Raw genomic sequence first — 13,380 nt, forward strand, 5'->3', positions numbered from 1 at the left:
TATATGCAGAGCGAAAATGTTAAACTTCACAGCATGCCTGAGAAGCTCTCACGATTACATCAGCGTTCGAAAGGCTCTGCAATAACGCCTGTCAGTCTCCTAGTTTGTCTGAATTTTGTATCTGGCCTTCAGGCCAGGCTGAGACTAAAGCAGGTTGGACCATCAGTGGCAGTAACAGCTGAAATAGCACCCTGATGCACCCAGATCCAGCCACAAAGGCAGCAAAGCTTGAAGTCTGTTAACATAATCAGTTTATCTTTCCAGCAGACTTCTATTTAAAGGTGTCTAGGCAGAATGGAACAGACTATTCCTGAACAGTTCTACTTTTTTTTTTTTTTTTTTTTTTTTTAAACATATGGAAGGTGCTAGAGGAAGAAAGTTGCCAAATTTCAATCAACATCCCTCTGAAAACTCTCAGTGTTAACAGTCTTTTGTTGCCTGCACAGGCTACTAACTCAGAATTGAAAAAAGTGCAAGGAAGGGCACAAAACAGGAGTGAAAAGGGAAAGAAATGAAAATGTCAGAGAAAATTACAACCAAGAAATCCCTGTGGACTATGACAACTTATATACCTTGTTTGTATCCATCATCCAGAATCTCTGCTTGATCATGTAAATTGACTGGCACTATGACATGTATAAAATTGGCTGCTTTATTCATCTGCGTTACTTTTGCCAATTTCCATAACTTTGAATTAGCCTGGAATAGCTCCCATAATAGAACCAGATTATTTTGTATTATCATAGAGCCACCAAYGTCATCGAGAAGGCAGACAGAAAGACAGGACATTTAATATGGACAGCATGAAAGCTAACTTAAAAACTGCAATTTTTCTTATACRTGACTTGTAAACAGTGAAACACCTATTCCTAAAAAAAGAGAGAGAGAAAGAGAGAACGAACAAAAATCCAGCAGTGAAGAATTCACAGAATATACTTTAAAATCTCAAATTTCTTCCATCAAATTCAAAGTGTCTTCAAGAAATAACAAAAGCCTGTACCATGCCATGGCAGGTTACTTCTTGTGTGTCTTTCACACTACAAAGTAGAGAAATACAAGCAAACAGTCCATCTCATTTACAAAGATGGAATAAAAAGCAAAATACCATTGCTGATTGCTAATTGCTGATATCAATTATTGCTATTGTAGCAACACTAATGGCTGGAAGGACTGGAATTCCACTAAACTAGTTTATACCAGACACTTAATACAAGAASTACAGTACAAATAATAATTGTGTTTTATCTGTAAAAATATTGTTACAGGATAGTTGTACATTAGTTGACTTTGAGAATAGCACACTGAGTGCTAATTCCATCTTCTAGAAGATCATTTTGCCTTTTTATTGCCAAAAAATGCTCTACATTGTTTGTTTTTTATTGTAGGCTGTCACCTAGTAGTATGGTTTTGTTCTCATCCTAAAAACGACTTGGCACCAGGCYTAAGTACTTCAAATGCCTGAGTCTTTGACGAGCCAATTTTTTTCTTTTAAGCTATCCAAGTAGTCATTTATTTGGACTGCTGAAGTCTCCAGTAAAGAATATTTTATTTTAACAATTCTGTAACATTCTTGGCTGCAGAGGCCAGGGGAAAAGTTTTGACACTTCCATGTTAAGTTATTTCATACGTTTCGCAGCCAGGTGGAAAATTCCACACTTGCATTTTCATCAAAACTTTAAAGCAAATATATATAAAATCATCTGTCTTTGCTGAAAATATGATTCCTGATCAGTTCTTGGCTAGRGTGTTTTCTCGAAAAGTTATTTTTCATACATCTGTTCTATTGTACCCTTTATTCAGGGTTCAACAAAGGGGAGCCCATCATGAAACAGGTAGAGCAGAAAGTTTACTGCTCTGAAGCAACAATCTGTGCCAACAATATTGGATTTCCCCATTTCCAAAATTATAAAAAGTATTTTTTTTTTAGAACGGAAATTAACAGGTTTATCATTTAGTCTAAGAAAAAACAAAACAATCTTTCCCTTCTGAAGGGTAACCAAAAGCATGATGATTTCTGTCTGGCTGAAGAAGAACTGCAGGTACTAACCTTCAGGACTCTAGTCATCTCTCTAGCTTTCCTCCTCCCCAGTCTCCAGAAGTTCATCCTCTCCAGGACTGATTTCTCTGCCCCCCTGAGTCCTCCTCTCTATTGAATCAGAAGGAGGAAGGACCACGCTCACAGGTKGCAGGCTGCCTCCTGCTCCATCACCAGCTGGCTTCCTGCAAACTTCTGGACTCTTCTGAATGCACCACTCAATTCAAGCAGATATTACTTTCTTTCCTCCCTTTTTAGAGGAGTGTTTTAAAACATAGAGATGAGAAGTACTTTTGGAACCAGGAATTCTTTGTGCTCAAAAGGCTCGGCATTCTCCAGTAGTATCACATATGAATTATATTTTCATTGATTCCAAGACTGGTAAAGTGCAGCATTTCCACTCACCCTTGTCAGGGCCAGACAGGTTGGAATCACTTCGTGGCAGAGCACCATCTCCAATATGATTAAACAGCATTCTCTGGAAATTGAAAACAGCATGGCTTATGCATAACTACAGTTGTATTTCAGTGGCTTTTGAKAAAACTGTTACAATTTTGTATTAACCGCCCCCCTGCGCCACACATACACATAGATCTCCTTTGAAGCAGTGATAAACCTCACCTGAGAGCATAAATATTTTAAGTAAAATATCCATATATGAATAGTCAGTAGACTAGTTTTCTGAAAACTGTACACCCTGGAATTGTTGAGAGGATTATACATACTGAATTCTGGCAGTTTCCTGCTTTCTGAAAGATAAAATAAGGCTCATTTCTTAGGTGATATTTGACCAGTCTGACTTGATAAAATGCTGAGCAAGGGATAGATTTGCAAGAATTTCGCAAAAATCAGGATTTGTGCAATGCTTATCTTTCGATAATACCAAGTTATAGCTGTTACCTTAGAGGAGATGCATTTTTCCTAACTCTGACTTTTCTTGGCTGTAGCCTTATTTCTCTTGAGGATAGGACTTGTCTCATAATGTGTGTTTATCTTCTTTTCTGAATACTATTTTTTTCTAAAAAATCACAGGAACTTTATGAAACTATTTCAAAACTCTACAAATTGTTTCCTTTGGCAACATTCAAACCTCCAGTGAGCCACTGAATCAAGTCAAGTCCKATTCTCCTGTCTCCCTCCAGTGTTAACAGCTGCAGTTAATGAGGGACTGCTGTGGTCCCATGTGATGACGTTAGTTAAAGAACAGCTATCATGGGCCTAATGTCTTGCTACCCCAGGTCAAAATGAGGAACAAATACTTGGCCAATACAACTTGACTCAAAAGCATCTGGTAGGGCAATGCCTTGGCAGACTTTGAGCTACACTAGATTTGCCTGCCTGTGCTGTCCTGGAGCCATACTGGATCAGAAAACGCCTGTTTTCCTGGATTTACCATAAAACCAAGTTGCTGTAAACAGTATGTATGTGCTCTAGTATGTTAAAAAATACAATCACATGGTCATGCTTTGTCTGGATCAAATGTTCACTGTGTAGAGAGCCAGTAGTGTACTAGGAGCTGGCTGGCAAGTTTAAAACTACTGTTTAACTAAGTCTGCTTTTCGGCATGAAGGTAAAGAGCAGAGGCTGAGAAAGCAACTCAAAGTGGTGGAAATAAAGATGCAGAAGTTGTATGAAATACAGAAAAATGAAGACTTTTGAAACAATGAAATAGAAAGCCATTTGGAAGAACAAGAGCAATCACAGTGTGTTTAATGAGGAGCAAAAATCTCCAAAAATATGAAAGCCAAAAACTCAATTACGAAAAAGAATAGAGCAAAAGCTAATGAGGCTTTTTAACTAGTCAACAGCAACAGACATTCATCTTCAGAATATGGGAAAGAGCTAGAGAGACACTAAGCCAGAGATCAAAAAGCAAGCACAAAAGGATGTTGACCAAATGCAGCTGTACATATATAACCTCAAGCAGCAACTTCAGAGAGGGAATTAGGTGCAGCAGCGCTGTGGTCTGGATTCTATGCAGCCCTTCAAACTTTTTTAAATGAGGTAGCTACGGCCTGAAAGGACTCGATTTGGACTTGAAGTGCGGGAATTTCCCTGTGCATCTCACGCTTCATGATTGAAAATAATTGTGAAACATTCATTCATTAAGCCATAACAAAGAAATTCAGAAATAGGTGGTCTTTACTCATTAGCATAGTATGAAGCCTCAAGTAAGAATGTAAAAGTTCAATGTTATTAGAATAAAAATAGAAAGGACAAAGAACAGTTTGAGCATCTAAATCCTAATGAAAGTTGCAGACCTTTTCTTTCTTTTTTCCCCCCAGATTACTCAGAATTCTCTCTCTGATCACAGTCCATTATTGCTGCCCAAGGAACAGAGCACCTGCAGAAGATACAGTGTCTTTCCCCAGAAAGATTTATCCTCATTTATGGTTAAGAGGGCAGAAAGAAATTGCCAAACCTTCTCAACTTTGAAACATACTTCTTTGTAGGAGAAAGTTAATTATCTACTTACCCTCTCTTGGGACACTGAGGGTAGAGACAGATTGGGAGATTTTGCTGTCAGGCGAGYCTCTGAGAGAACGGAGACTGGGCCTACGAGCTCCTCAGCCTCCCTTATCGAATCTCGGGTAGAGTGGGGGAGAGAAGTCGCATTCCACTTGGCAAAGCAAGAGTTTGCAGTCTGGGAGCAAAAATGGGACAATTTTTCTTTGCGGCAAACTGTAAAACCGCTTTATATAAAGAACATCTGGTCTTTCCTCTATGYTGGTTTGGCTCTCCTACCACTGAGAAAGTGCCCAGTAGATACATCAGTAGATATATCAGTAAGTATTGCCTGAGAACTGCTGTTACAGCCTGGCAAACTTCCAGTATTAGTTCTTAAGCCCTCAGATAACAGCATGAGGACTTATACAGAAAAGAAGAAAAAAATTAAATCAAGAACCAGCTCAATAACTGAAGAAACAAGAGAAAGAAATACCATTAAAGAGAAAGCAACAAATTGTTTCTAAAATAAAGGATCCTGAATTACCAAGTGGTATTTTATCAGAGGCCAAGCTTCTGGTRGAAATGAGAGTTAGTGTTGAAAAGAGGGTCCTAACAGAGTCTACTTGTGTTTGCCTCTTTCTGCTTCAGCAAGAGCTGCACTGCGTGACGGAATAGCTTAAAACAGCCATTATATTACAGGAAAGCACTGTAGAAAAGTAGGTCCAGTAAGAAGATGAAATTAGGGTTCAAAACTGGCATTCAAAATGCAGACTCATTTTACATTTCAGATAATTCAAAGGATATAGACTTTTATACACAGATTTATGCAACAGTACTTTTAGGGTAAGAACTCAACTCCTGTTCTTTCCTCCAGGGTAATAAAAATGTCAGTCTCTTCCTTCTCCTGAAATCATATCGAAAAATAGGAATTGCCACATGGCTTGGGTTATTATCTAACAGTGGCTAGAATTAGATATTTCAGAAGAAATTAAAGTTCAGGTCAACATGCACAACCACTGCAATAACAGTTTTCCCATTTTCTCTTTTCCCTGGATTGAAGAAACATCGATATTTCASGCAATCAGGCTTTGTGATCTGATAGGCCTTTCATGTCTCTCACTTCAATGAGTAAATATCAAAACTAGATTTAAACCTAGACAAAGTCAGCAGAAATGTGATCTATTTAAAACTTTAAATAGTTTTTAAACAGTGCATTCTATTCATATTATCTTTTTTGTGAGTGTGTAATATTTTACAGAATAGGTATTTATATATAGGCATTTCCTTTTAAATATGCTCATCACCTTTCCTTTTTTCTCCCAATAGTATGTATAATATTGTCCATTTCAAGGCACACCAAACCAAAACTAATAGCAGCGAATAAACACTGAATTTGCTCAAAGCTCAACAAGCTCCTTCATCTTTCTATWAACTGTTAGAGTTAAGAGGCCTCCCAGCAAGCTTCCTACCTGCGAGGTTTCTGAAGGAGTAGGGTAAATGGCACTGCAGGGCCTCTCTCTGGGAGACAGGCAAGAGTTTTCTCGGGTATGCTTATGTTTGTCAGACAACAGAGGAGAGGCTGGAATATAAATGTATGACGCAATTAAATTCACATGTTAAAATTCAGACTTTTCAATTGCGTAATGAAATTTCACTTCGTAATGAAACATGCAGACCTTGTCTACTGCCAATAAATCACATTCTTCAAACAGTTGGCTGAATTTAATGTCCTACCAGTGACAGTGTGCAGAAATTATTTGAGATTCAGCTATGTAACCTTTCAAGAACCATTCAATCTGGTTTAGCAGAGAGGACAAGCACTGACCTCTGGCACTGGATGGAGCAGAACTGGTCACATTAGGTGAAGCTGAGTGAGTAGAACTTAGACTTGAGGTAGACGGGCTAGGCTGCGCACAGAAGAGATGCTGTTGTTACCACATTACACTTACCAGTTTGAAAAATATGAACTTATAATATGTACTTCTCTAAAACAAAGAACTGTGATTTGTTAGACTAGTACTTTTGTATCTCAAAGTAGCAAACTAGTATATGAAGCCTTATGGTAGCTACACATAAAGACATAGTACAATATCAAATAAATAAAAATAATTAATATATTAAAATAATTACATCACAACTGTGACAACTGAACAAAAAAGTCTAGGTAAGGTGATGACTGTATCAACGCAAATCGCTTATTACTTTTGGCATAAATTCACACTGTCAGTTTGGAAGAAACAGTTACACAAAAAGCTATTCTTTGTAAGGTAAGGAGGTGAACTCCTAATCAGCAATAACTTTTAGAATTCTGACTGGAATAATGAACAAAAACATTAATTTAATAAATATCTTCATAAGAAAAATTCATTTTAGCTTGTTTTAACTGAAGAATGATGATAATTTGTACCTGCATGTTAAAAACTTCATCAGAGCTTTCTGATTGCCCAGTGATATTGCTGACTTCAGCAGAAGCTTGGGATGACAGTGATGAGGATGAATACCGATTGACAGCTGGATAACTCAAGGGACTATTATAGGAATAATGAAATAGAGAATATCTCATTGTAGTTGCCATTCATGGTTTATTAATCAGGTATCATGAGAAAAGACTACATTTTATTAATCTCCACAATTTAATTTGAATTTAGTGTGTACAGGGTATGGAGGAAAGAAATTGATGATATATATCATCTATTTATGCCTGAAGATACTTCAGGTTTACCAGCAAGTATGCACACAACAATAATTTGAGTCATCTTCTTCAAATAACAAAACACATCAATTTCCAGTAATTTAACTTGCCTGCGCCGAGGTATTACCCTAGCACCATCAGGRCTCATGGAAACAGGTACTGAATTTCGGCATACACGAGGACTTCCATTTGGGAAATGAATGGGGCTAGCTTGTACACAGGTGGAGAACTCCTGGCAAATGGTTAAAAGAAGATTAATTAAAATGAATACAACATCATTAAACACTTTGTGACAGACATGTATTCATTTGAATAGGTATATCTGCATTTTGGATCAGGTTCATCATAAGTTAAAAAAACATTTTAATTTTTAAACTGATGATACTTTCCCTTTTGTAATGCATGATTGTTTCTCTCTGCATTGTATGGAAAGTTTGCTAGCTTTCTCTTCACTTTGTGATACCATAAGAATGCCACCAAGATGTAACGTGGACAACCAACCAAAAGATGTCACTATTTGCTGCTTTGGAAAATTAACAGCAGCGAATTTGCTACAGCAAAATTGTCTCACAGCCCATCAGTGCACCTGCTCWCGTACCTGTATTCCCAAACTCGACTTCATCACAAAGAACTGATCCACTAGCTTTTTGTGTAAAGGTCTCATATCCTGAGGCACAAACTTCTCATGCACTGCTAAGCCAAATTCTAGAATCTGAGCCTAAAGACAAGACAGGAGAAAAGAGAGRAAAAATACTTGATCTGTTCTCTTCACACTTTCATTTTCTGATCAATTAATAATTATGACATTAATCCAAAAAACCCACATATTGTATTAAAATAATTTATTTAAATACCTGAAAGACCTGTAACCAAACAGGGTGTAAGACCAAAACCAGTAATACAGACAAGAATTTATGCTTCTCCTCCTTTTACTATTTGATTTTCTGAAGCATACAACCTACTTGAATTCAACTCTAATATAAAAGCCATTACAGATAATGTAGCGGAAATCTGTCTAAATGGTAACTGTATAAATGAGCCATTCTAAACTCTAAATAAAAGCAATTTTCTATGAGATCCTAAAATATATGAAACATAAAATATGAGCAGAATACATAGGCACATCTGACAGAGACCCTGGATATACTTCCAATGATGTCCATGGTTCCCTGTTGTATTTCAACTCCACAGTGAGTTCAGAAAGTGGTGATTATATGCGCATCTTCAAGGTAAGGCCCAATAGGCTTCAGAATAACATTGCTAAAACTTTTAATTTGATAAAAGTCAGATCCTGCACAAATTTGGTCATACACACTTAAAATATTGAATTGGTTAAGTGATGAGTCAGATAAAGTTGAACTTAAAAACAAAATAGTTACACTGTGCTGTAATATCTTTGGATGAGAGCATGTAGCTGATATTTTGGATCAGATTCTCAGTGTGCGTATACATCTGCACAACATCACTGACTTCACGTAAGAATTCATATTCACGCACTGATCCTGGCCCTTTTGAATGTTTTGCACTTTCTGTTAAATCTTTTGTGTGTACCAGACAGCTTTTAACTGGTATTGCTTGTAATTCAAATTTTATCATGGAAAGTTACTAACTCTAATTTTAAATTGAAACGTCAGTGAGATCAGTTATAGCTTGAAAAACTGAAACTGGGATGCAAATTACTGTACATTATCTAAATTAAATTTTAGTGAGATCAGTGAACCTATTATGATTTAAACTCCAGAGGATCTGTCCCTTCAACTGATCTGACCAAAATATACCACAGCATTGATGAAAAATTGAATTTTTACCTTGCCAAATTCCAATACGCTAGCTTAGAGTACATAGTAGCCAATGTTGAGTTTGAAATTGAAGCATGCTGCATAGAGCAAAGGTAAATGTCATTTAATAAAGGCTGAAATATTTCAGCACATCTATTTGAGCAAAACAACTTATTTCRTCACTTCCAAAAGGAGACACTTTATAATTGATGCTGGCAGACCTTCTAGATGTCCTTCTGGTTGGATTGTCAGTAATCTCTGCTTCTGTTTGAGCTACTGTAGATTTGAGTAGTTGTGTCCTTTGCCCAACACCCATCCTCTTCTGTAGCCCCTGTCCTGTGACCGAATTAAATCGTTCATGTCTCTGTAGCCCAACGTTTATTGGGTGGAGGGGAGATAAACCTTCCACTTTGAGTTTTCCCAAAGAAAAATTCTAAATGCTTTCCTTTAATTTCCACTTTGGAAATATCTGGTTTAAGAGTCTTTTATCCTAGGGAACTGACTACTTTAAATTTAGTCATTTAGCTTATTACTTAACCAAATCAATACTTGAAAACTTTTTTATAGTCTTCATGTTTTGGTGAAACAAAGGAAAACCATGACTAAAATAAAAATGTACTGTTTTTAATGCAATAAAACAGTTTCTAGTACTTATATTTCACTTAGGTCCATCAAGATTTACRCAGTTCATTTATCTTTGATTTCTGTTTTCCTTAGCACATTTTATAGGAAATACTCAAAATGTAAGGACCATGGTAAACAGAAAAAATGAAACCATACAAAAACCATATAACACATAGAACACAACTATTTAATATCATCACTTAATATTTCTTATAGTACCTACATACACCAATTATTAAACTACTACATTAAGATTTTTTTGTTCATTTTTAATTATGCTAAACCTCTTGGTGAATATAATGTATATTTTGCAGTAGCTGGTATAATATACTGTGCCAGTATTTTCCATCATAAGACAAAACCTTGTCTCTTGCTCAACATTTATTTTAATCTAAAGTTACTAGAGATGATGATGAAAAGGACGAGGTAGATCTATAGGAAGAATATAACCTGRAAATCTGTCTATACAGGAAGTTACCATCTGTCTGGAATACTAAAGACCACTGAGCAATCCTGAAGATCACTGGGCAATTATCTTTTGAAATTTCGTATTTTATTTTGAGTCATGTCAACTGTAGCTAGAACAACTGACCAGGCCACCTACTTAGTCTTTTTTCTCCACTTTACCTGCTCAAGCATCAGCTCTCTCAAGCGTGTGATCTTTTCTCCATCCTCTGGATGGTTCAAGACATATTCTTTGACAAAGAATGCCTAAGCAGAAAACAGTAACGTTACAAAGTCACAAAATGAGTTGAAATACATCACTTTACACCAGTTTTCTAATGCTATTTTCAAAACATAAGCTCCTACTTCTTTCTATTGCAGCAGAAGATACTAAAATATGCAAAATAATTATTCACTTCCACASTAGTGGAGGGTACATGTAAATAAAGTGGAACTGTTCTTGAAGTGGAATTCACCAGTTGTTTAACATCCAGGACAGATCCTGAATCCAATCTGGAAACTTGCCAACTGGAGATGAAACAAATCAAAGCTCACCTGAACTAAAWATCTCTTCCCCATTAATTGTAGCACAGGCATTTCAGTAATTACATAGAGCTAGATTTTTCCTGTCTTTTCCTTTTAGAAGCTGTATTATCCTTTAATTTATTCTGCAAATAAAGGCATCTTAAGATCAGTGTGGAATTGTAAGCTACTGCATGTATTAGAACTGCAACAGTATCTTCTTATTCACTCTTAATATAAATAACATTTTAAATAATTCTCGGTGACATTGCTCTCAAAAAGGCATGCTTTCACTTCAGGAGCATCTGACCAACATCCAGGTGCATTCATAAGCATACATGACTTTCCATTCCATCTCCAAAGCTCAAATTGTATCAGTCATATTATCCTAGTGTCATTTTACCCACCAGCAATGGCCTGGACACAGCCCATTTTTGTCCCATTTTTGTTCACAGTCACATATTTCTTACCACRGCATCTACTTTACGCTGCAAGGGCATTACACTGCATTTATAGCATTTCTCGACTTTAATTTGCAAAGAAAATTACGGACTTTCTCAGACTGCATTTGTCACAAAAGCTCTCTGCACGCATACTTGTRCATAGCCACGGTTTTATATCCACAGAGCCGACTGGTTATTTTGTGCTGTGTTTTYCTTTTCCACTTGCCTTAGTTTCTCTGAAACACCCCTTACAAGGCCCTCCATCCAACTTCACCTGTTAAGGTCTCCGCCATGTATAATCACTTGTAAATAAGGGGTAGGAGCAGAGCTGGAGATAAATATATCACCTTGCTGTGATTCAGCTCCAAAATTCCATGCTGTGACAAGCTTTAATAAGAAGCAGTATCGAGACCTGGTCTGAATATCCCAACACTGTAATGAAGAACACTTATTTCATCCGATCCTTTCACTTTAGATCTGTAGACTTACAGGACTTCATGTTCAAATAGTAAGAACAAGMCCTCTGATATTTCTTGCTAAAATCTCAAATTCCAAACTTCTGCCAACTGATAWTTTTTCCTCATCTACAAGCTTAATGTTCTTTCAACATCAAGCAGGTGGCGTGCCAGTAGTTTTAGGCTGAGAAATATACAGATCTGTAGTATGACTCAGAGATGTAACATCTGACTTTAAACAAAATCCTCAGTATTTTAGAAAAAAAAATTCAGAATTTAACTAAATTCACTAATTTTCTTAGAACTGGTTGTTTCCACTAATTAAACATGAAAGTGCCTTGACTCTTCTATCACATGTAAAAGAGCTGAAAGAAATATATTCTATAGCAGAAATTACAATGTGAGAGGTGTTCATAGGCACGAAGCACACCTCCTGATTTTCCAGCAGTGCTCAGATAAAGTCACTGCCTATTTGCCATTTTTTAGTATACAGGTAGGTACTGCATAACAGCTATCACGTGTCTACATTTTCTTGGGATCTGCTCCCACACTGAAACCAATGAAAGACAAGGCAGCTGTATCACCTGCAACAGCAGCAGGGATGGATCAGCAGGATTGCAAAAGGGATAGATAATTCAGAGATGGTTGCTYTTTATCCAATTAGGAAGAAGCAGGGGGTGGGGAGAAAAAGAAGGGGGGGGATGAAGGAGGGAAGACTCAAGATGCTGGCCAGCAACTGGCCAAAAGATGTATTTGCTGAGTCTTACGMTTAAAGTTAGGAAGCTGTGAAAACAGAAGGAGGGTATCTGTAGAGACATGGCCATGCTTACCTCAGAGCACATGCTCCAAGACTGACCGAGTTTTCAGCATTGTACAGGAGAGAAGGCTAAAGCAAGTCAAACAGATGCCTAAAGAGAAGGACTTGCAGAGGAACTGAACAAACAGAAGGAAGAAAGCAGATAAGAAACAGCAAAACAGCAGACTGAAAAGGGGACATGCAAAGAGAATGAAGGTGAAATAGAAAAAAACCCCAACACCTCACAACTATAACTATCAATTTTGATGCTTACAACACAAACTAGGACATAAATTTATCCAGCCAAAAAGAGACCGATGCATGAAGGAAACAAAAACTAAAAAAAAAAGAGATTGAGAATTGCAGCAAAGAACAGCAAAAGGAAAGGAGTAAGCTACAACCTTTAATACACTTGTAAAGAACGGAGCACTACACAGAGATACCGAGCTAGCTTTGACCAAACTCAGATAGGGCTAACTGAAACCAGACGTAGTGCTGACGTGACCGTATTGCTCCAGGGACTCCTTTGTGGTGCTCTCCCATGCGAAGCAGCTTTGCTGCCGTCGTGTAAAGGCAGCTGGGAAACATCAAACTGGTACTGCTCTGCCTTAGTCCCACAATTTTCATATCGCTGCAGCATGAGTGACAGAGACTAACACTATGGCAGACTCAATGTCTTGTTGTTTAATTTAGATGTAGTTTTATCAAATTTAACACTATTGAGTGAACATTGAATCTTGCAATAAATTTTTATCTTTGAGACAGTGGACAGAATATTACTCAACTTGGCTCACATTTCATTGGAAAAGGAACAACCAGACTCAAGTACCTCTCAATGCTACCAGAAGAAAGAGGGACATCAAGTTGGGCTAGAAAAAATACCCCATTTTTTTTTACTGTAGTTTCAAACTTACATAGAATTTTTGTGGAAATACAGCATCTCAAATATGCAAGGCTTTTGTTAAGGTGATACAAAGATGATGATAATCAGGAGCAACTTTTTAACAGAAATCTAGCGTTGGGCATAGAAGTCTAGGTATTTCTTAAGTGTATGGATTAATTCTCACTAAACTTTTCCAGCAAACGGCTTTCCTCAAAAACTTGGAGAAGGGAGGAAAAAAAAAAGAAAGATGTAGAAAAATG

The 13,380-nt window shown here is 37.1% G+C and overlaps 1 protein-coding gene across 1 annotated transcript in view; it reads right to left on the minus strand.

Annotated features, from left to right (window-relative positions):
• The window catches only part of DOCK4 (dedicator of cytokinesis 4), a 168,401-nt gene that overhangs the window by 7,315 nt on the left and 147,706 nt on the right, over window positions 1–13,380 (minus strand). Inside the window, exons 43-50 of the mRNA XM_085318545.1 lie at window positions 10,205–10,288; window positions 7,774–7,893; window positions 7,286–7,407; window positions 6,891–7,011; window positions 6,309–6,390; window positions 5,953–6,062; window positions 4,512–4,679; window positions 2,441–2,513 (exon numbers count right to left, since the gene is read on the minus strand). Coding sequence (XP_085174671.1) covers window positions 2,441–2,513; window positions 4,512–4,679; window positions 5,953–6,062; window positions 6,309–6,390; window positions 6,891–7,011; window positions 7,286–7,407; window positions 7,774–7,893; window positions 10,205–10,288 — 880 coding nt within the window. The remainder of the gene's footprint in view (window positions 1–2,440; window positions 2,514–4,511; window positions 4,680–5,952; window positions 6,063–6,308; window positions 6,391–6,890; window positions 7,012–7,285; window positions 7,408–7,773; window positions 7,894–10,204; window positions 10,289–13,380) is intronic.

Source organism: Rhea americana, unplaced genomic scaffold (assembly GCF_003343005.1).
Source record: "Rhea americana isolate MKP2758 unplaced genomic scaffold, rheAme1 scaffold_54, whole genome shotgun sequence".
NCBI classification, from domain to species: Eukaryota; Metazoa; Chordata; class Aves; order Rheiformes; family Rheidae; genus Rhea; species Rhea americana.